General features: G+C 41.4%; 2 protein-coding genes across 5 annotated transcripts in view; both read right to left on the bottom strand.

The window, feature by feature from the left end:
• Positions 1 to 466: 466 nt before the first annotated feature.
• LOC117749301 (NEDD4-like E3 ubiquitin-protein ligase WWP1) overlaps positions 467 to 22,459 on the bottom strand; it is a 25,017-nt gene continuing 3,024 nt past the window's right edge. For all 4 annotated transcript variants that reach the window (XM_034559628.1, XM_034559627.1, XM_034559629.1 and 1 more), the window contains exons 2-25: positions 21,286 to 21,342; positions 20,979 to 21,070; positions 20,634 to 20,772; positions 19,746 to 19,870; positions 19,217 to 19,369; positions 18,985 to 19,057; positions 14,023 to 14,204; positions 11,709 to 12,132; positions 11,327 to 11,422; positions 10,930 to 11,104; positions 9,193 to 9,247; positions 8,753 to 8,837; positions 7,756 to 7,884; positions 7,198 to 7,270; positions 7,018 to 7,089; positions 6,831 to 6,919; positions 6,194 to 6,353; positions 5,802 to 5,935; positions 5,005 to 5,145; positions 4,749 to 4,869; positions 4,380 to 4,484; positions 3,776 to 3,872; positions 3,574 to 3,646; positions 467 to 3,194 (exon numbers count right to left, since the gene is read on the bottom strand). In XM_034559628.1, coding sequence (XP_034415519.1) covers positions 3,095 to 3,194; positions 3,574 to 3,646; positions 3,776 to 3,872; positions 4,380 to 4,484; positions 4,749 to 4,869; positions 5,005 to 5,145; positions 5,802 to 5,935; positions 6,194 to 6,353; positions 6,831 to 6,919; positions 7,018 to 7,089; positions 7,198 to 7,270; positions 7,756 to 7,884; positions 8,753 to 8,837; positions 9,193 to 9,247; positions 10,930 to 11,104; positions 11,327 to 11,422; positions 11,709 to 12,132; positions 14,023 to 14,204; positions 18,985 to 19,057; positions 19,217 to 19,369; positions 19,746 to 19,870; positions 20,634 to 20,772; positions 20,979 to 21,048 — 2,871 coding nt within the window. In that variant the 5' untranslated portion in view covers positions 21,049 to 21,070; positions 21,286 to 21,342 and the 3' untranslated portion in view covers positions 467 to 3,094. The remainder of the gene's footprint in view (positions 3,195 to 3,573; positions 3,647 to 3,775; positions 3,873 to 4,379; positions 4,485 to 4,748; positions 4,870 to 5,004; positions 5,146 to 5,801; positions 5,936 to 6,193; positions 6,354 to 6,830; positions 6,920 to 7,017; positions 7,090 to 7,197; positions 7,271 to 7,755; positions 7,885 to 8,752; positions 8,838 to 9,192; positions 9,248 to 10,929; positions 11,105 to 11,326; positions 11,423 to 11,708; positions 12,133 to 14,022; positions 14,205 to 18,984; positions 19,058 to 19,216; positions 19,370 to 19,745; positions 19,871 to 20,633; positions 20,773 to 20,978; positions 21,071 to 21,285; positions 21,343 to 22,459) is intronic.
• Positions 21,066 to 22,459, bottom strand: part of LOC117749926 (agouti-signaling protein-like) — a gene marked incomplete at its 3' end in the record, with an annotated part of 14,652 nt that continues 13,258 nt past the window's right edge. The window contains exon 4 of the mRNA XM_034560745.1: positions 21,066 to 21,210. Coding sequence (XP_034416636.1) covers positions 21,066 to 21,210 — 145 coding nt within the window. The remainder of the gene's footprint in view (positions 21,211 to 22,459) is intronic.

Below are 22,459 nucleotides of genomic sequence, written 5' to 3'. Positions count from 1 at the left end.
TCTTAGAGCTTGTTAGTTTAAATCAAAGAAATGTAACAACTTTCATTCCAGACCTTATCTGTGTATCAGCAATTCACACCGACGGCTGGTTTCTCAACTTAAATGTCAAATCTATTCAAGTACACTCTTTTACTGTGGATTTGTTTTCCTTTTTTTGTTTTTTCAGATCAAATTAATAAATCAAATCTTAACAATGGTTGCAGCTCCTTCACAGGCATAAGGCGAACGGTCTTAATGAGACCATAGTAAATACTGTTGTGACATCACTAAAAGTGGGTTTGGTCTTCAACACACTTCCATGGATACTTGTCCTTTGTTGGGGAAAAAGGCAATTTCATGCCTCCAATTAAAGAAGAGTATATTAGTGTAAATAAATTCAAACCAGCTGTAAAGATGGTCAGATATATTTATTAAATATGTTGGTTTTTTTTTTTTTTCACAGGCAAGACCCAATCAAAACAGGATAAACCAAGAGCACAGCGTTTTATTTTCCTTGTAGAACAGAATTGATACGTTTTGTTGTGATTCCTGAGCAGAAGGCCTCTCACCCCCCTGATAATCACACAACAGAGCGTGGTCATTGTCATTCTGTGTGTGTGTGTGTGGGGGGGTTATCCACTTGTTTATTTGCATCTCTTCCTTTTTTGAAGATGGGTGGAAGCAGATTGAAAAATGAAACTTCTATACACATCGTCTCCAGTAAAGGGGCATTCTGTACAGTGCCGTTGGTGTTTACAGTGTGTATCTACACGCGATATGTTACAGTTCGGATGCGTATGGGGGTCCTGAACCGATGGGACAGTGTCGTGAATACACCCGTGTCACTGGCTACGAGGGCGACCCCCGAAACGTCCCGTCTATTCCGGATAAGAACAAAAAAGGCATCACAGATTCCATCAATTGAGCGGTGGCTCCTTGTGATTATTTATAATATTTAAGTACTTTATTTACTTTCATTATCTTTATACAATGAATATTCACATACACAGTTGATTTTTTTTTCTTTGATTACAGGTTTCTGTTTCAAAAGGAAGCACAGAGTTATGCAGTGTTGACTCCTCTTTCAAAAGTCGGCTCCTTTCGCTACAGTAAATGGGTTTTTTCTTCATACGACCGCCCCTCCTTCCAGCTCCTCGGCAGGGACGGCGAAATACATGTTATGTACATGACTGACAGCTCGAGGAAACGCAAGTCTGAAGCGGCTATCTGCTGTTTGCAGTGGTCTGAGAAAGAAAATGTAAATACCCACAATGCTAGAGGACACGAGGTGGATGGCCTGCCACTGCCCGAGCTGCGTTTAGACCACTGAGCCAAAGAATAAGCACCAGAGTTCAGAAACAGTGGGGTTAAGACGTGACATTTTGAAAAATTAAACATGTGTCCCCCCTGAAGCATTAAAGGGGGGGCGCGCAAAATAAAAACACATGTAGCACTGCAATGCTGCGTTAGTCTACACGCGTTGTTTGGTCTGTGGCACTTCAGGGTCTTGACTCATTTTTTTTGTATGCGAACGGTTAGTTTACAGTTTTTCTTACTGATTTACAGACTCATGCATTTTTTATTTTTTTATTAAACTAAGGCTCTCTTACCTCAGCACAAAACCTGAGACTGAGACTGACCGTGGGCCGAGTAAACGGAACTGGATGGATGACCTCGGGAAATGGGGCTCGCCACGGCGTCCTGAAGCTCATCTTGTGGCTTCAGTCCTGCTGCTGACTGCGACGTGACCGAAGAGTTATTTTCTAACACAGTCAACCCCTAAATGTGTTTTAATGCTTATTTTATTGGACAGTTTCCACTCCACTGCCTACATGCAATATTTATATTTATATATATATATATATGTTGCTTTCAAGACATGAAATTTGATAGGTTTTCTTTTTGTCCAGTGCCGGTCTCCTTTGACACTGAGCAAAACATTTTTTAAAAAAATTATAAAAGTACTGCCATTTTGCAATAATGTTCGGATTGTTATGCCTCATAGGCTTGTGTTGTAATTAGTTAATGGTTGGTAATAAGTGAAGCTGAAAACGTGTGCTTTCAGTACAATTTAACTTTCATGTGAACAGAAGCCTTTTGGACCGTAATACAACACGAGAGAGACAAATATCATCGGCCGTATGATGTTTGAAGGCAAGCTGCCCTGTCGGGGGGATTTTCCTCCTGTGGTACCTATAACTGAGGGGAACTTAAGTCAATGTGATCTGTAAGCATCATCATGGCTGTTGCTTTGTAAACCACAGTGGACACTTCAAAAAGGCAAACGAGAAACCGTCGAGAATACGGAGTCTGTCTTGTCTTGTTTTGTTTTGTTGGGACAATTTTCCTAAACGATGGGCTGCAGTCGGAACGTGTCCAGCGTCTCTGGCTTAAAACATCTGAACTATGACCCTCAGGCCCCACTGTCACCACACACAGGCAAGTCACACCTTTTTCTCGATTCACCATCGGCCTTTTGATATCTTCACGACTTCATCCAAGGGAGGATCAGATGATGCTTCTGACTCGGGGCGGTCCAGACGTATGAGAGGGTTATGTATTTGTGTGTGTTTAGTATAGATGGTGGTAGAGGGTGGCCACAGGAGTCGTGTCCTCTTCAGAGGCAGCCATGCAAGCACGAAAAAACTGCAACAATTACTACAAGTCCAACGGGGGGAAAAAAAATAAAAAATTCAGGCACCAGAACCCAATACCACTCTTGCTATTTGGTAGCTCTATAGAACTAGAGCTTTAAAAGAAGATTGCGCTCCAACTATAAAAAATCCTCTCAAAAACACTTTCAGTCTCTTTTAAAAAGCCAGTCAGCAGTGGGGAGGACATTAAAAAGATATCCATGAGTTCTGTTTTAAACAGAGGAGCTGAAATGCTTGCATATTTAAGGGCTGGGAAACAGGATTGCGGCAAAAACAATGCTGCAAATTAAGATTTGGTTTTAAATGACAAAATAGCTTATATACATTGGTGGTTATCTTGTGCAATTATTTTTGTTGTTGTTTGTTTAACTTGGCTGAATAGACAGCGATGGGGGGGGGGGGGGGGGGGAGAGAGAGAGAGAGAGAGAGAGAGAGAGAGAGATACAAGAGGACTCCTCCGTCTATTCTTGGCCAAATCCTTCCGTTTCCTCGATGGCAAAGAGCAGCTTCTCTTTCAGCTGTTCGAAACTCTTGTAAGGAGGCAAGTCCAGACGGTTGAAGCTTAGGAAAAACAAGGACGACAGATCAGTGGAAAGGGTCGGATGCTTCATAACACGTGAATTACGTCTAAAACAGTGATCCCATACGCTCAATGTTTTCTTTGCTTATAATGTGATAGAAAATAGTTATTAAAAGATAGCAAAGCAGCAGCTCTATTTGTTTCAAATATGCAGAAAGACTGCGTGTGCCTGCCGATTACATATTATTATTATTAACAGCTTTCTAAGTCGATTACTGCTGTTGTGATTCAATTCTTCCGCCAAACTGGAGTGACAGTGACTGGAATACGACGGCAAAGCTGATCAAGAATCAAGTGTAAAACACCACGCGAGGGAGGAATTATGAATCCAGTGAATCAGAGGTAGGGAACTCCACTCACCATGTGTGGCTCCGAGGAAGCCATGTGTCCTTCCCCACCTTCTCAATGCAGAACTTCTGGGGTCCGTTACTCCCTACAATACAAAAGAAGATCGGAAGTGAGGACATTGTGGGGGAAAACAAAGACACGTGTGTATCCACAGCTCTTGGTTTCTGAATGATCATGTTGTAAACGTGTTACTCTTTGTGCGTCTGTCACTGACCCATGAGTTCAGCAAAGCCGCCCAGAGGAAGTCTGCAGGTTCCGGTGACAAACTGCATGAGCCGCAGTCGCACTTCGTTGTCCACTTCTTTCACCAGCTTCAAGAGAGGAAGTTAGATTAGATTAGATATACTTTATTCATCCCCTGGGGGACATTTATTTGTAGCAGCAGCAGGCAAGTTTGCAATATACACACACACACACACACAACACAATACAATAGCAGGCCATATTACATTTAAGAATTTAAATAATAAAGAAAATAAAAAGTGTACACAGTGTATATTTACTGTTACAACATACGCACACATACACTCATTGATGATCACACACACTACCGACTAGACAGATGATATGACAAATAAACATTGAAAAGGATCAACACGAACTCGAGAGAAAATCATCTGTAAGAGTGTCGCCAAGTATTTCTTTAATTTGAATTTTCAAACAGCTTCTCAGATCTTTCTGTGTTACTCAAACCATGCAATGTGCAACACCCTGTGGACCGCGTGGAATATTGTGCTCCTTTCCATTGTAAACAGACGAGGGCAAGGGATATAGAAGTGTGTGTGTGTGTGTGTGTGTGTGTGTGTGTTTGACTGTACCTGCCAAAACCAGATGATCTGTTTGCTGTTCCTTGTGTAGTGGCGGTACACCGTGTTCCGTTGCCAGTCCTGAAGGTCTACCTCCTGCATTCCACAGAGCATCACCTGCGTCGAACACACACATACAAGTAAATAAATGACAAATAGAAGTCAATGCACATTAACAGAAATAGAGAGAAGTCTCACACAAATTAATTATTTTTCTCCGCACATCCAAATTACTTCAAATAAATAATGTTTAAGTAATGATTAAAGCTCTGAGGAGTTAGGTAGGCTATCAGAAACACACACTAGAAACATGACACCACAGGGCATGAACCCAATAGGACGGAGCTTGTTACGGCACCAGCATCAGACTACACTGCTCACCTCAAGCTCCTTTTCATCAAAGTACTGGAGCCACTGAAGTGGGACCACCTCGTTGAAGCCGTCCAGGAAAGCTTTGGTCTGACCTTCCACCCCGCGGGAGAACCTCCACTCTGCCATCAGACTAAAAGCATTGCACAATGTACTTTGTAAGTAAAAAAAATAAAATAATATATATATATATATATATATATATATATATATATATATATATTTATTTATTAGGTAGCATTATGAGGAGACAGCAGTTATACTGAACCTGATATACTCCTCCTTGTTCTCCTCAGTGACGAGAACGTTGGTGCCATCAGGTTTGAGATCATGAGAAGTGATCTTCCCCAGGATCTCCATGTCCACTGAGAAGTACATCTCCAGACCGCACTCTTCAATGTTGTTGTCCCTGAGGACAGACGAGATCGTGTTGCTGCCACAGCATAATCGAGGCCGAGCGGCTCATCGTTGCAAAAAGAACCAAGCTAAGATCTCTACGTTTCCACCTCGTTGTATTAAAGTAAGCAAACCCTGGCCGAGTCTCCAGCGTTTGCTCCATCTTTGTTCATAACTGTTCATAACACACTGCTTCATCCCCTTACAGCCGTCTTGTCTCTTATCCCTCTGTGTGTGATTAGTATTCTGTAAATGCTATGTATGCGTCGTCTGTCCTCTTTCCATATCTCTGTGGTACGGACGTCTTTGCAGTTGAGGTCCCAATGTTTTCTTGATCAACAGACTTCACTCCAAACACACTGAAACTTATAACACTTCATATGTATTTAGGCAAAAGAGCAGGGTCAATGTAAAGCTCTTGCGAGATTTCTGGAGGAGACTTCTCCTTGAGCAAGATCTTCACCATAATGTAAGACACTTTATAACTCATTTGTCACTTGGACACAGACGGATAAGAAAATAAGGCACAGGTTGAAATGAATACCAACAATAAATAAACTGGCTTTTTACTCTCAAATGCTTGACAGTAATGTAATTTAAAATTAGAATGTGCTCATTCATGTTCATGTATACATTTTGAAGGCTGTGCAGGCCGAAGACACACATTACCTTATCCATATCAGTGAGTTGTAGAACTCGGAGTCGATGGACTCCAGGTCTTTGAGTATTAGCTTCTTGTTCAGCATGCGTTTGTAGAAAGGCAGAGAGAAGCCTGTGTCGATAAACTTGCCGTGGAAAAGTGCCTGTAGCAGGAGAGAAATAAAAAAAAGATTTATTCCTTTAACTGTACATGACAGATTCATGGTTATATTTAAGGAACAAACTTAGTCAAACGTTGTTTTTCTTTGACAATCTGAACACGTACAGATCGTGACGTCTGTATTTGTAGCAAAAAAACATTCACTTTTTGCTCCAACGCTAAAAATGAATGTTTGACATGTTTACGTAAAATATACATCAACTTCTAATGTTTTTCCGTCGGTGTCATCAGGTGAACTTGCCATTGCGATGAAGCGGCCTATGAAGCAGAAGTAGGAGAGATGGTCCGGGTTGATAGCAGAGGCTGGGTTGATCTGCAGACAGTAGTTGCTCTTGCCGGCATACTCAAACAGACAGTACATGGGGTTCAGCACTTCATGGGACAACAAGAAGAACCATTCTCTGCAAAACGACAAGAGGAGAGACAGACACAAGCAGAGAGGGCAAAGACAAGAGAGTGCAAGCGGGGGAATGAATAATAGAAAGGGGAAACAAAATTGAGTGAGGAAAAGTCAGAAATAAGAAGAGAGAAAGAGGGGATGGGGGGACAGGGACAAGAGTTTTACATGATCAATTACTGCTTGCATTTAAAAAGAAGCTTGTTTGCACCAAAAACATTTTTCAATTGACATTATACATGTCAAAATGATGCTGCTACAACTCCATGTCCGATTGCTGCTACAATACAGATGTAAATAGTATCTTAACTTGTTGTCTACATGTTCTTTGTTGTTATGTGTTTTGCACTTTATTATCATTATTATCACTACTATCACTTTATGTTGGACAAGGGAGAAACATAATTTCAGATCTTTGTATGTTTGCACATGGAAGAAATGACAATAAAGCTGACTTTGACTTTTCTATTGTCTATATTACCGGGCTAAGCCACCATAGTCCAGACCCTCCTCGCCTCTGAAGATAACGTAGAGTCTCCTCCTCAAGTCGTAAGGCTTCAGGGCCATAATCTAATGAACAGAGAAAACACACATCAGCAAAATGACATATAGCAAGGATATTACTGTATGTGCTGTTGGTTCAAACTGCGGTAGAAATGCCCTCTTACTTGCTGGAAAGAGTCTTCAAACAGCGTCTGTCTGGAGACGGTGATCTTCACATGGCTAGGGAGAGCATTGGACTGAGCAAACGGCAGGAAAAAAACATTAATGCAGTCGGGAGACAAGACAAGTAACTGGAGGCAAAAAAAAAACAAAGAGTTATGGAGTAGGAGAATGAAAACACCTACCTGGCACAAGTAGCGGAAATGGGCAAGCTTCCATCGAAAGCTGCGCTCATAGGCAATCTGAGGGCCTTTGGTGCTGAGGAGAGCAAAAACATTTAACAAAAGGTCAAAACGGAACAAGTGTCAACTGATAGATGCAATGCAATGGCTGTTACAGGGGTCAGCAATCTTCACCATATACTGACAAGCAAAGGTAGTACATGTGAAATAAGCTCTGCCAGTGTCCCATCAAGTTGTTATTTAGAAATATATATATTTCCTGGCTTTCAGAGTTAATTCACCAAATGTTCCTGCATGAATCAGAACCATTGAAATTGAATGCCAGTGGGAACCATTTTTCCCCCTGAATTTTCTTTTAATTTCTTGAAATGTATGTGCAAATTTAGAGCAAAGCATGGCTTCCTCTGTTCCTTGTGAAGTTATCTTATGCAATGCACTAGTTTCCATAGCTACAGCTCTTCGGGTTACTGGCCAAACACAGATTCTAGCATGGCTTTTTCTAACGCGTCACATCGGCTGCAAGATCACAGAAAGTAAAACTATTCTAAAACGTGTTCTTACACAGAGGACTTCCCGGTGCGGGGATCGCTGAAAGTGGTGGTTCGGGTGTTGTGATCCACAAAGTAGCGAACTCCTTCCCTCGTGTACCGGATCTCCCAACCTTCGGGAAGAGGATCTTCATTCTGTAGCCTGCGCGTACACAAAGACAAATTAGAACCATGGACTGACGAATGTGGTAAATGGAAGCTATTTCTATTTGAGAATTTTCATAATGGACCAACTTTTATAAGTTGTAAGGTCTGAATTGCAACATTGGTTCCAACTTATCAAAGTGATCACATCATACGCACGATCACACAGCGTTTCTTGCAGTTCGCAGCGTCTTTTTTATTTTTTATTCTTGGTTGGCAACCCTGGAATAAGTGCTAACGCTAGCTTAACACAAACCAAGCCATACGCTGCCTCACATGAATCAAAACTACCTACCCGAAATCTCGAGCACAGCACTAATCTGCGTTCAGGCCTACCGTTTTGTTTTTAGATCATGGTAACTACAGTTGCTAACCTCAAACAGCTCAGGTATTCCAGCAAAAAAACCATAATGGGGAAAACCACTAATGATGTCAGGCACTTTTTTCCGGCGAGTTTAATTCTTTTCCAACTCAAAACCTTCAGGGGACTTGAGCAAAACGGGAGGCACTCAGCAATGCAAGAGTGCACAAAATGCTCCACTCTTTGTTTAAACACCAATAGTCTGCTAAAACACGCACTATCTGACCAGGCCCTTAAAATTACCTTATAAGACGAGAAGTAGGTCGTGGGTGAATATTTCAACACTTTTACAGAAAGTAGACTTCAGCCAATACACAGTAATTTGTGTCCTTTCTGAGGGAGCCCAACAATCATGGTAATAGTGAGAATATCATAGAATGTTTTTCTTCTATTTTGGCTCAAACAACAGCAGTAAAATCCCTGCTAGATCTCAGAGACAGAAAAGGCCCATTAACTTTGAGATCACCTTTCACAATAAACAAAGATGATATTTAAAAGAGCTCACCCTTGGGTTCGGGGGTCTTCCCACTGCGTTGTCTTGGTGCTATGGTTGACAAAGTACACTCGGTCATTGGAGTCCACACGCCTCTCTAAAAGTTGATAAAAAACGCAGAGAGGAATTGGAATCTTAATAGACAGGATGTACACTGGGCCCCAAAATGTGGCAACACATATCAGATTATTAGTGCTGACTCATGCTGTATGTACTCATGCACACGTCTTCGACTAGCTGCCACCTATGACCTTTGTGAACAGCGAGCAGTGTTTGTGTTTTCGTATCAACACTCATTTTGGTAGGAACATTTATGCAAATCTATACATTTCTGTGTTCTTCTCATCAGCAAGAACTGCAGATGTGATGTAGGTTTCACAGTTACAGAACAGTACATACTGACGCAGAGTGAACATGTGTGCAGTATTTAGAAGGAAAGAATGTGAACTCACCCCATCCAGGAGGTAGCGGGCCGAGAGGATCGTTCTCAGCCGACATCATGGATGCCTGAAAACGAGGGTTGCACACATAGACTTCCATTTAAAAAAAAACTAAAAACTCGAACACCACACAAAATCTGGCAAGCAAATATTCCAAATATGTATATGTATCAAAAAAAATATTCGAAAATAATTTAAGAAAATAAATAAAATCAAGACTCCATGATGTAGCTGGCAAGAAGGCCTCTGTGCTTGGTTAACTGTTCTGTACTTCCCAGCTAGCATTGATTTGTGCTGTAAACTAATCATCATCTGTAAAGATGACATCACTGCTGAGATCAAACATTTAGGAGAAGGACCCTCCCCAAGAAAACCAGATTAGGGCAGGGGCAGGGAGGGGTGTGGAGAGGTAGTTCTCACCTTTAGGCCAAATGAGTTGCTGTGTATTAATGAAGGGGGTTGCGAAACAAATGCCCCCAGAGAAAGAGATGAGACTCATTACGCAAAGGTTTGATGGACATGAGTTTCAAGTTTCATCATTTGTAATCACCATCGGAAACTGAACTTTGATTTCTAAGCTCGTCATGATAAAAACATTGATCAACTGGTCTACCCTTGCCAATTAGGATAGAAAAAGATGTATATCATGGGTGTGAGAAAACAGTTATTTTTTCTTTGATTTACTCTACAATTCACTTTACAATGAGGCCAATCCTTTTCAAAGAACTCTGTCGGGTTTTTGATATCTGAACTATCTTTTCATCAACTTCAATGCAGTGACTGGTTTCCATTCATTTCACTGTGGTATGAAAATCAACTGGCAATGACTTGAAACTTGCTTGAGTTTGGTGTTTTTCTAAAGTTTACACTGGCTCAAATGAAAAATTATCCATAACAATAAGCTTAATTTCTGCTTTCACTATTGTCAAAGTTGCATTGCTTTAGCTGCATTAATATGAACAATGGTAAAGTAGCCCTCAGTAGGTATAGGAAAGGTTGTTAAAAGCCAGTAAATCTTCGTCTAAATGCATTTGTTTATGGTCTTCATAATATTTAACATGCCGAAAACAATTGATCAAATATTTATATATTTTCAAAATGCCTGGTTTAACTATTCAAGATCATATAAGACCGCAGTTAAGATGTTAAAGCAAGGTTCTCCTCATACGTTTCTCTGTTTGAATATTTGAGTTGAATGCACACTTAAAAATCTGACAAGCTTCTAAAAGCTCAAAGCTGGATAGATCCGGTGGAGTCAGGTGAGTTCTTTAGGTGTGAGATCTAAAGATTGGAAGCATGTATCTTTGGTCCCTAACATCTGAATGTACATTGAGAATCACAAATAGTGAGTTGTATTTGGAATAATATGTGTTATATATTAACACGGCATCCTTAATTGTAAAGAGTGTTAAGCAAAAAGAGTGCAAATGTTTCAACCCATTTGAACGGTCCTCAGTGCAACCCCGACATTAATGTTCAAGTAAACTCAATATCCCAAATTTACAAAACGGAGGGCACATTGGCCATACGGTTTCTTTGCATGCACTAATGTGGCCTCTCAGGGGAAATGTCCACGCTTCTTGATTATTATTTTTATGTGAAGAGTTGTAGATTTCATTCCACAACTAAAAAGTTAGAATGTTGACAAACTAATTTAGGGGGCAGGAACATGCAAAACCTTTGTTTCTTTTTAAAGTGGGTTATGGGAGCAACGGGGCGTTGGACGGGTGACAGTGGGAATTGACTTACAGAGTAGAGGTATCGCTGGTTAAACTGGTGCATAGCTCCCTGCAGCTGGCTGCGCTGGCTCTGCCACTGCTCAAAATTGCGGACCGATTCCATCGTGGGACGCTGCCATGTGGTAGTGCGGGTGTTGTGGTCCACATAATAGATCCTGCCCCGGTCATCCACTCTACGCTCCCAACTGGCAGAGTGACAGAGATACAGTACAATAAACAATTAGACAGACAAAAAGAAAGCTGGTAAGCACATTACTGAGCCAGCCTGACTTATGGTCAATTACATTTAAAATAAATATCACCTTTGTATGGCTACTGCTAAAATGCACAAATGAACCTGGTCAAGTTACAGATTCCATGTCTGAGAAGCGCTGAAGACAGATAGTGAGCAGGAGAGAGACACTCACCCTGGTGGTAGTGGCTGTGGTCTTTCCCAGGTCGTAGTTCTGGTGTTGTGGTCTACGTAATAAGTTCTACCATGCGGATCTTTACGCTGCTCCCACCTGAAAGACACAACAATTAACAACAATTTGCAGGGCGAAAACAAAAAGCTACATTAGGTTGTGAAAGAGGACAGAGATGGATAGAACATCTGAATTTCATAAAGTTGCACCCTCTGCTTTACTAGGAGACTTTACAATATTTGTTTAATTAATAATGAAATAATATATATTAAATATTTAAGACAACATTTCTAATTTACAGTAAATACCCCTCCATTTAAATCATAGCTTAGTAAAAAGGTGATGCCATAAAGTCATGGAATGCAGAAAATGCATTGTTTGTTACCCCGGCGGCAGAGGGTCTGCGGCTCCAGCATTGGGGGCCTGCTGCCTGGGCTTGGCCCCATCTGTAGTTACAGTTGCACTGCTACTACTGCTACCACCGCCGACGACTGCTGAAGCATTCGCTTCTTCTAAAGCTGGGGGGGAGGGGGTTGTTGATGAGGAGGTTGTGATGGTTTGGGGGCCCTGTGCCGGGGAGGCAAATGTGGAGGAAGCAGCAGCAGTGCCATCGATAGGCTTAGCAGTGGAAGAGGAGGCTGGAGCCTGTGTGGAGGTTGGCAGGGTCTGAGGTGTGCTATCCGGTGCTGTGTCAGGGTCTGGCGGGGTGGCTTCTTGGTTGCAGTCCTCATGGTCATCTGCAGGGGGCAGCGTATCACCTGTTGTAGCAGACGTTGGCCCAAGCGCAGCATCACAGGACTCTCCGTTGACTGGAGGCAAGTCAGGGAAAGACAATGGTGCTCAGCATGGGAAATACACGAGGGCAAAGGGCAAAACTGCCCCTAAGAAATATCATTTTGCCAAAAAATGCCCCCATAATTTCCTCTAATAATTATGATAATTTAATGAACTGGTCAAAAACATCGTAGCCCCTGACCCGGTCAAGTTGCCATATCATGTTTTGGATTTTCACCTCGATTTTGCGTGTGCGTGATGAACCGAGTGGAGCTTCTTGACCTCCTGTGAGTGGGAGGAGAAACTTTCTGCTTCAATCCAGCACAGGAAATACGTGGCCATTGCCTTCGGTGAGTGATAACTAGTAGTAATTATTTTGAACTTATTTAGTTTGCTTTAGCTAGCTAACGTTAGCTACAAAGGCTGGCTTGCTAGCTAGCTAACGTTAGCCAGAGTGCAGTCACATCTTCATAAGCTACTGTCATCTTGTGGTTCACAAATACAATTAGTTGAGACTGCAGTTGACTGAGGGTTTCAATGGTTAACTGTTTAGATTAAATCCCTTATCATATGTAACATACTATTGTTGTTTGTTCAATCTCAACACAGTGGAAGACCTCATGATGATCTCACTTAATATTTATTTTCATTTTCTGAAAAATTGGTTGTAAATTTAATTTAATTAATCTATGTATAGCCCTTTTATTGCGTATTTTTTAATTGTTATATATATATGTTATAATATATAAAAAATATAATTGTTAATAGTTGTTTAAAAAAATGTTATAATAAATAACCACAAAGAAATAAGAATAAACTTGAATATGATTGTCTGATTTCTGTTTCCTTTTTTTTGTTAAAAAAAATCTAAGAAAACACTTTGAATCTGTAGACTACTGCCTAATAGTCTTATTATTGTCATTTGATGACAGTTGTTCATATACTGTAAGCCTAAGTAAGTATATTTATTATTTTGAACAAAGGTTAAAGTTTCAAAAAGTGCCCCCAATTTTTTTTGTAAATGCCCAGTTGGCATTGCCCCCGAAAAAAATCGTCAATTTCCTACCCTGATGGTGCCGTTTACGTGCATTGACTAAACACTTCATCCATGCATGACTTGATGTCAGTGATGTCTCATGGGGAAAAAAATGGCAGTTTAAATGGATAGTCTTGTAATCTTGGAAAAGAAAATAAGGTGAGGCTATTTGCAGCCTTAAAACGCAACAGTGACATTACCACAAGAACAATTGTGAAGTCCCCCGTTAGTTTCTAACTCGAGTGAGGCAGCGGAGGCCCCACAAATTAGAGAAATCATACCAATTATTTTTATTACGTAGCATTTTAATAAATTAAAACCGACTGTGATAGTTCTATCTGAGGTGCACTCGTAAATAAGTTAGGTTCTCTCATCAACCCAGGCTCAGGGAAGGCAATGTGCTATTAGTGCCCTGCCTGCTCTCCACAGTATAATGCACATGGCTTTCCTTTTCAATTTGGTTATCTCTTCAGGGAGTTTTTCGAGGCGTTGAAAGAAGCAGATTATAGGCCTCAACTAATAAGGATGAATATACCATTATAATCTACTTTTTACCAAGTTAACCACGAGGAAGTAAAACATCCTGAACAAAGACGCGCAACATAATGAATACCTGCTGGACATACGCACATTTCTAACTGAGGTGCTCGGATTTGGATTTGAATTCTTGACATAAGAATATAGTTTATCAAATATAATCCGGAAATATTTTTCAAGTGAGGACATTACCGCTCACAGAAGATGTAATAGCTGTACATGAGGAAAAACACAAAAGTATTGAAATGGTCAGAAACCGCACAAATCTAAAAAAAACGGGATTCTGTTTTGAACCATAAACGTTACTGTAATTCTCACACACTGTGCAATGCAAACTAAAGATCAAACTCACCCGTCCTACTCTCTGTGTCACCCTCTAAAGGTTGGTGGACTGGGGTGGAGTTGGGTGTGACGTCTCCATTGACGACGTGACCAAGGGCGAGGCTGCAGGAGCTGGAAGGCTCCTGTCCATCCACACCATTGGAGACCGAACAGGAAGTTGACCTCGGGCCCAAATCTGTCTCATTCACTGCGCTTTAAAGGGAGAACACACCAGGAATCAAACTAGTTAGCTCAAATCTGAATCTGGGTACACACGCAAGAATTTCTTCATTACACCGTACAAATTCTAGACCTATTCAGTACACACCATAAAATAATGTATTCTTTAATTCATACTTTTATTTAGGACTAGGAATCATTTGCAATCACGACGAGAAATACACAGTAAAATAAAATAAAAAATCTAAACAAAAAAGGACAACACTGAGTGAAATAAATTGCACACTAAGTGGTAAAGTGCTTTCAGATCAACATCTTGAATTGTCCAGGGATAGTGACAATGTCGAAAATGTCATGCCTTTGGTGCACAAAAACTAAAGGCAGGTTTTATAAGTTCAGAATAAACCCACAAGACTTAAAGCTGTTAGGAATGGAAGGTTGTCAGCAACCTGTGGTTCAGTCCAGCATAGATGTTATATTTGGAGGTGAATGTCCAATAAGGGGTTTATGGATGAAGAGATACATGTGTTTATTACGTCTCTGTGCCAGAGACGACAGACCATTACATTACATTACATGTCATTTAGCTGACGCTTTTATCCAAAGCGACTTACAATAAGTGCATTAAACCGTGAGTCCAAACTCAGAACAACAAGAATCAAGCAAGTACAATTTCTTCAATAAAGTTAAACTACAAAGTACTATCCGTAAGTGCCATTTAAGTGCTACTAAAGTGCTATCGGTAAGGGACATTTAAGTGCTACTACGGTATTTAAGTGCTACCTATTCAAGGTATAGTCGAAAAAGATGTGTTTTTAGTTTGCGCCGGAAGATGTAGAGACTTTCTGCTGTCCTGATGTCAATGGGGAGCTCGTTCCACCAATGAGGAGCCAGCACAGCAAACAGTCGTGATTTAGCTCGAAGTGAAGGAGCTACAAGCAGATTGGCAGAAGCCGAGCGAAGTGAACGGGCTGGGGTGTACGGTTTGACCATGTCCTGGATGTAGACTGGACCCGATCTGTTCGCAGCACGGTACGCAAGTACCAATGTTTTGAAGCGGATGCGGGCGGCCACCGGTAACCAGTGAAGGTCGCGGAGGAGCGGAGTAGTGTGGGTAAATTTCGGTCGGTTGAAGACCAGTCGAGCAGCTGCATTCTGGATGACCATCTGTGATACAGAATGCAATGGTGTCATAGGGGTCTCTGCTAATGAATCTGAGGGCAGCATGATAAACTGAGTCTAGTGTGAAAGTGGAAGCAGAAGTATGTCTGTAGATTAGCAAATGTGAGCCGAGTGTGTGCGGGGTCCAGTAAAGCTGGTGGGCCTGATAACTTCCCTGGTTGGGTTTACTGATGTCATCAATGACGTCTTCAACATAGTAAAGTCTCAGAAGAGTGTTCCCACCTTCTTCAAGACAGCAACAAAGTCCCTGTACCAAAGAAGTCTGCAGGGTCCAGCCTCAATGACGACCACCCTGTGGCTCTCAAGTGGTTTGACAAACTGGTTGTACAATACACATATAAAACCTCCTAGCCAGCCTGGACCCTCACTACTTTGTAAACAGTGCCAACAGATCGAAAGATGATGCCGTCTCCATTGCCCTCCACTTAGCCCTCCTTCATCTTGAAAACAACACTTGCATCCGAATGTTGTTTGTCGATTTCATTTCAGCTCAGCTTTCACCACAATCTCCCCCATGAAACTGATTGGTAAACCGAGCACTATGGGCTTTAGTACCTCACTCTGTAACTGGCTATTAGACTTCTTTACAGACAGACCCAAGGCAGTTTGGATCGGATATGCAGTCACATTCCCTGCACTCCAGTGGTGGACATAAGAGCCCCCCGACTTGCAGATGAAACTAGTTTGTAGACGACACTACCAGCATCGGCAAGATTACAAACAACAATTAGAGTTCATATGGGGTGAAAATCAACAATATTGTAGAGACTGATGACGATTGTTGATTTTAGAAAAAAAAAGAGGCTAATACAGACACATCAATGGAGCATATGAACAGTTTTAAGGCCTCGGGATTCAACATCACAACCTGACATGGTCGTCTCCATCCTGGCTTGAATGAAGTTTCTAAACATCTGTATTTGTTAAGGAAACTAAAGACGGCCAAATTCCTGTGCCAACTTCTTGTTGATGAAAGCAACCTGACTGGAAACATTACAAACTTGCATAGGATCTGCACAGCCACGGAAAGGAGGGTCCCACATCAGGCGATTAGAACCACTCAACATTATTGGTACCCATCTACCAAGACAATACCCACCCCAGCCTGTTCACCCTGCTGCGGTCTGGCGAGTGTTACAGAAGCATCAGCTGCCGTACCACCAGTGCAGCATATTTCCTCAGGCTGCGAGTCTTAAATTTATCCTCCACACATAATATAGTTTTGTTAGTTTTTTGTGCGTGTTTTCTTATGAAGCAGAATGGGACTGTTTTACAATGATAATAAATGAACTTTGTAATCCTTGTAACCTTAAAAGTCTTGACTCAAGACACTGGGACTATTGTCCTTTGGCAAGTACAGGACATAATAGGATTGCACAGTGACGTTATGGGGCACAGCTGAAGAGGCTCTTTTACGAGGCCGAGGAGTTCAGACGGTGAACCGACGTGCCCACACTAAGAACAATACAAAATCTGCCATATGACACAAGTCCAGGCAAGTTCACAGCCGGCAATAAGTAAAACAGCAGACCAGCTAGCTAGCAACCAAGAAGAACAAGTCAGAAAGGGTCAGAAGTACGGACAACTCCGATGAATGTTGATTTGACTACTCAGCATATCCGCACATTATAAAAGCTCTTCCTATAACTAATACTCAATGTCCGGTAAGACGCATAGCACAGAAAGGCATGCCAACTCATTTCCCACTATATCGGTCCCATTTTAGGGAGCCTGACAGAGGAAAGGAGTTATTTGTTCATTTGTATCTATACATATATTGTATTTGTATCAATATACTGATGTTTTAATATGTATAGGTTTACTACAAATACTACATCAAAGGCAACTGGACTTGCCGTTTTATTATTACAATCTAATGCAGAGATACAATTTGGTACAAAGGCAAAGTAGAAAAGCAATTTCTGAAATTGTATAAGTTGGAACACACACAGTTGAAACCAAATACAACATTGTGCTCCTGTATCCAGCATGAGGGCCAGCTAGGAACCTAATGTTTTGACAGGCTATGAGACCTAGCGCCTCGAGCTCCACAGGAAAAGTCTCCCTGCTTGACTGAGGAAAAGTAGGAACACAAGCTACCTGAAATGAAAGGAGAGAAATAAGAAATAACAATATTTCAAAAGCAAAAAATAAAAAAAGGGAAAAGGTTTGAAAGAGGTGACCAGAAAAGAGGAGAGGCAACGGAGTGAAGACTGCCAGTTGGCACTATGCATAACCGTGACTTAAAACCGTAAAGGACAATGAGTAAAGAGACAAGTAGGGCAGAGAGGGTCCCCAAAGATTAGCCTCCAAGCTAAATAGCAGATTACTTGCATAAAGTGAAGTCACATTTAGAGGAAGAAGCAGGGATACAAAGGCCAAGTTCAGAGTGATACTACTCCATATCAAAACAAAAAAATGCGTCAAGAAGACCTATCAAAAATGTTGAAGGTCTTCTTGTTTTTTTAAAGAAGTTCACACCTTTCTCTGTTATTTCCCAGAGCTATTCATCTGTTTTATGTTTGAATATGTTGAAACAAAAATGGGTGTACGTGGTATTGTAATTGTCTTGCTTTCATAAACACATATTTAAGATTGAATTATTTATGTAACAATGACAGAGAAAAAAAGTCTCATCACCACAAATGTCCCTCAGCTGTCTACCTTTTCTATCTGGCTGAGTATTCAAATATTTTGGGTACTCCCATGGAGGGGAAACACTACCAAATTTTAAATATACCTCTCTGTTTGTGTCTCACAGTCCTCTCAGCAACTGCAATGCAGAGGAGCCAGGCAGCCACAACCTGCTAACTACCCCCCCACCAACTGTGGTCTTTTGCGATGAGCAGACATGCTTCTTCAGTGGCTTTTCCATAAAAACCCAGTTAGACTCACTAAAGGGCACAACTAATAAAGACTGTGCCAGCGGCAGCACAAGCACTTAAAGCAAGAGACGGGCGTAGTCAAGGTTGGGAAAAAGCAGGAGAGACAAGACCAAATATGCTTCTCTAGGGCACATTGTGGGGAAACCAAGCTAGCACATAACTCTTTGCAGCCTGTTAGCATTCCTTGGTTTCAAGGAGTTCTTCTCATCAGGCCAACAACCATATAAGGCTGTGGTTCCCAAACTGGGGGGTGCACACCTTTGGGGGGCGCACAGTGGAACTACTAGGGGCACAGCTTCATCTCCAACCCACACATACAAACCAGTAAAACAATATTAAATTATGACAAATACAATTGAAAACAAGTTGTAAAGATAGGGCACTATATCATATGGTTGCGCCTAAGAAATAAAAAATCAAGTGGAACTGACGTGACATGCACTATGTTCCAACCACACCCGCCAGAGCGGCTCACCTTACACAACGACTAGCGACAAAACCAGAGAGAGCCACACACACACACACACACACACACACACACACACACACACACACACACACACACACACACACACACACACACACACACACACACACACACACACACACACACACACACACACACACACACACACACACACACACACACACACACACACACACACACACACACACACACACACACACACACACACACACACACACACACACACACACACACACACACACACAGAGAGTTAACTCACCTGCTAGCAGCCCTCGAGGAAGAAGATGATGAGTCTCCATTTTCATGGATGGTATCGCCGTTCTGTTGAACTTCTAGTGTGGATGGGGGAAAACTATTTTAGTGGACCAGTATATGCATCGGTGGCATATTTCTCTCCCTTTGCTTCATAGTTGATAGTCATTCACCAGTTCACATAAGGAAAATTGGCAAATCTGTGTCACACACCCCGAACACATAAATACTCAGCTCACTGGTGCCATTTGCTGCATTGCCGTTGGTAAGTGGTGCCAGTTCTTCCTGGCCAGTGACTGTCAGGCCATCTAGGTAGACAGTCAGCTCGCCAGCGGGAACCAGAGCTCCCTTCTGCTCCACGCTCAGTTTCAGCACCTCCTTCACATTCTCCACTGTAGAGGCAAAACGAGGATCAAGAAGAGCATAAAGCAAACCAATTTCATAGACATGCATAATTTACAATGTTCACGTTGAAAAAAAAAAGACACGTTGAACAGATATCAGGCAACCTCAACACTAAATCTGTTGTCATGGTGATTCGGATTAACACAAACTTGAATAATTCACATTATAATCAGGAGATGATCAGAGATGATAAGGGTATATGTAGCAAAAAGACAGGAAAAGTTCAAAACACACGGTGGTGATGTTGGCTCGTCTAAATATATAGTTCTTCATGTGTGTCGAACTGCACCACAACTGTTGTTAAATCATGAACACCTCCTCCCGACCTTGTATTATAACATGCTTCTGCATTTTAAATCATACATTTTCTGTCATGCTGCTCCAAGGCTTGAATTAGGTCCAGCGTGGCTTTGCCAATCAGAGCGTCTGCCTTCAGGGTGTGGTGACTCCATACTTTGAAATCCACCTGTGTGTGCGGTGTTACATTCCTAAAAAAGGTCAGGAAAACACAAACAAACACATAACACGTGTAATTATTAGAACGTCAACACAAATCTACATCATCGAAAAAAGGACAGTCAAAAGACATGTGTTTAGCGCCAGTGTGCTCCATCAGCGGTGTCTTTTTTTTGGGGCCAGAGTTTGGAACCAGTTAATACATTTAAAGTTGGAGAGAAAAGAGGCTGTCCATTTAATACATAAAATCACCATCCACAACCTCAGGATCAACTCCTCTGAAAAGAGAAACTACAACAAAGAAACCAACAATTATTTTGATGCTTCTCATTCTGATCTCTCAGAATCCTACAAATTAAATCTACAGCAAAGTCATTGTATTGTATCACAGTTGAGCACATCAGCCTAAAGAGAGATATCTAGGATTGTAGCGAGGACGCCATATGCAGGATTTATAACGGCTTGCAAAACAGCTATGGTTCAAACACAGGATGACACAGACAGCACCGCTCTGTCTTCTTAGCAATAATTACCCAATCAAGACAATTAGTATTTGCAATGACATGCCTCTGGCATTTAGCTGGGCTATTCGGAAGCAAGAGCTGTAAAAGTCTCACAGCATCTCCCCCCCCCCCCCTACTCTGTCGATCATTTTATCTTCTCCATATAATAAAGTGGATTAAAGGATTGTTGTCCCCCCCACACTGTGAACATGAACTTGTGTATATCTCATGCTAAGATACACCCGGACACAGACTGTCAGATACACATAGGAGGCAAACGGTTGCTTCTTACAGAGTGAGCGTCTCATCCCATTTAGGACTGGAGGAGCTGTTGGACTTTGTTGTGCGTCGCGACTCCCCCTCCGCTGTCACCTCCACATAAATGGCAGTCCCAAACAGGCTTTTCTTCCTCTTGAATTTGGCACAGGAAACTGGTGGGTACATGAATGTGTTTATGAGAGAAGTGTATTTTTTTATTTTATTTTCTTCTTGAACATTTTCAGCATAAAGTTAACAGTGTACTTTAGATATTGACACACACAATGCACGGTGTGAGCTCTTTAAAAAGGGAAGTGGTCCAGACCCCGAGGCCAGCCTTCCACTCCCGTACATTATAGCCTAGTGTGCTTGGACTCACCAATGGCATGGAGCTGTGATGTTCCTCTGTGGTTATGGCTAGACTCGGCTCTAGAAGAGGCCGTGGCCATGTCATACACCACAGTGGGAGACCTTTAAATGCATACACACAAAGACCAATAAAGCAAACATCAAACACATAAGACGCACAGCCAGTAAAACCACAAATAAGAAACAGGTGAGCTTGGCAGGGTTCCAATAAAAATACAGCTGAGTCGTCATAGAAGCTGCTGCTGTTCATATTTTTCAACATTGTGTAAAATTACTTCATTTACCTCCTGTAATTATGATACTGGAAACATACTCACAATTGGTGTGTGCTGCTAGACCCTCTGGTTCAGTCCACTCTGTGTCCCATGGTTCCTCTGAAACCAAAAAGAGCTATTTTTTAGGACAAGGCTGAGAACAGCTGGTGTAAACTTCAACAATTCAAAGTAGGACCTCTGATTAAGACGCCAGTGTAATACTTTACATGTGTACATCTCGTAACATATGGCATAACTGTTGTGTTCATAGAGGAATAAATGGCCCCTGTTACACTAACAATAAAAAGTATAAATAAAAGTCATTAAATCTGGTGTAACAGTCTATAGTAGCACAATTGCAACTTGCCCTAAAAACAACTGACCATCATTTACATCTACAACCGTTTTTTGTCTCACCGGTGGTCAACCACAAAACTGACTTCTACGCTCACAACAATAAACAGACTCCTTCCACATTTGCTGTGATTACATTAATTCTGCTGTATAACTACGGTCTTCTGTAAAGGTAAACTACACTAGTTTCAGTCATTATGCACCATGATTTTAGACGTGTACTTCAATCTGTAAATGCGCTAGCAATTTTTTCTGTAAAAGTCTGTCGGTGTCAATCTGGCTAATATCAAACATGAAATGAACAGTCATATAATGTTGACGCCATAGCGCAAAGTTCAATACATAAGAAATACCAGGGCTCTGGATCAACTTTTCCACAGGTAGCACTGGTGCCACCAACTTTCTCAGTGGATCACACCAGCACACGATTTAGACGCACACTTCTTTTGGTACAGCGTGGTATTGATTGATGACCTTGCATGCTAATGAATAGTTGTTATTCCGTGCCTGTACTTTCATCATCAGTTCACGTCTGAGTGCATAACATAGTGTACATCACTACGTACTATGGCGTAAAATTAGGCTCTGTCCAGAAGTAATAACAAATCACATTTTAGCTGTATTTTTTTCTCTCCAGTGTCTGTAAATCAAATTTTTGAAATGCATTTAAGAGAACTTACTTTATTTTAGTTTCCCACAATACACTGTAATATCTAATGAATAACTGATACTCACTACAATATTAGAACTATACCACCTAGCAACGTTAATAGGCTAGAGGAACGTAATCAATGTATTATTATTGTCTGACTTCACATCAATCATTTAAAGTGTTATATAGTGTGCCAATTTCAAAATAAAATTCTCACAACAAATGGGCCAA

Source organism: Cyclopterus lumpus, chromosome 20, assembly GCF_009769545.1.
Source record: "Cyclopterus lumpus isolate fCycLum1 chromosome 20, fCycLum1.pri, whole genome shotgun sequence".
NCBI lineage: Eukaryota > Metazoa > Chordata > Actinopteri > Perciformes > Cyclopteridae > Cyclopterus > Cyclopterus lumpus.
The sequence above is the reverse complement of the archived record's forward strand: the minus strand, read 5'-3'. Positions and strand labels throughout refer to the sequence as shown.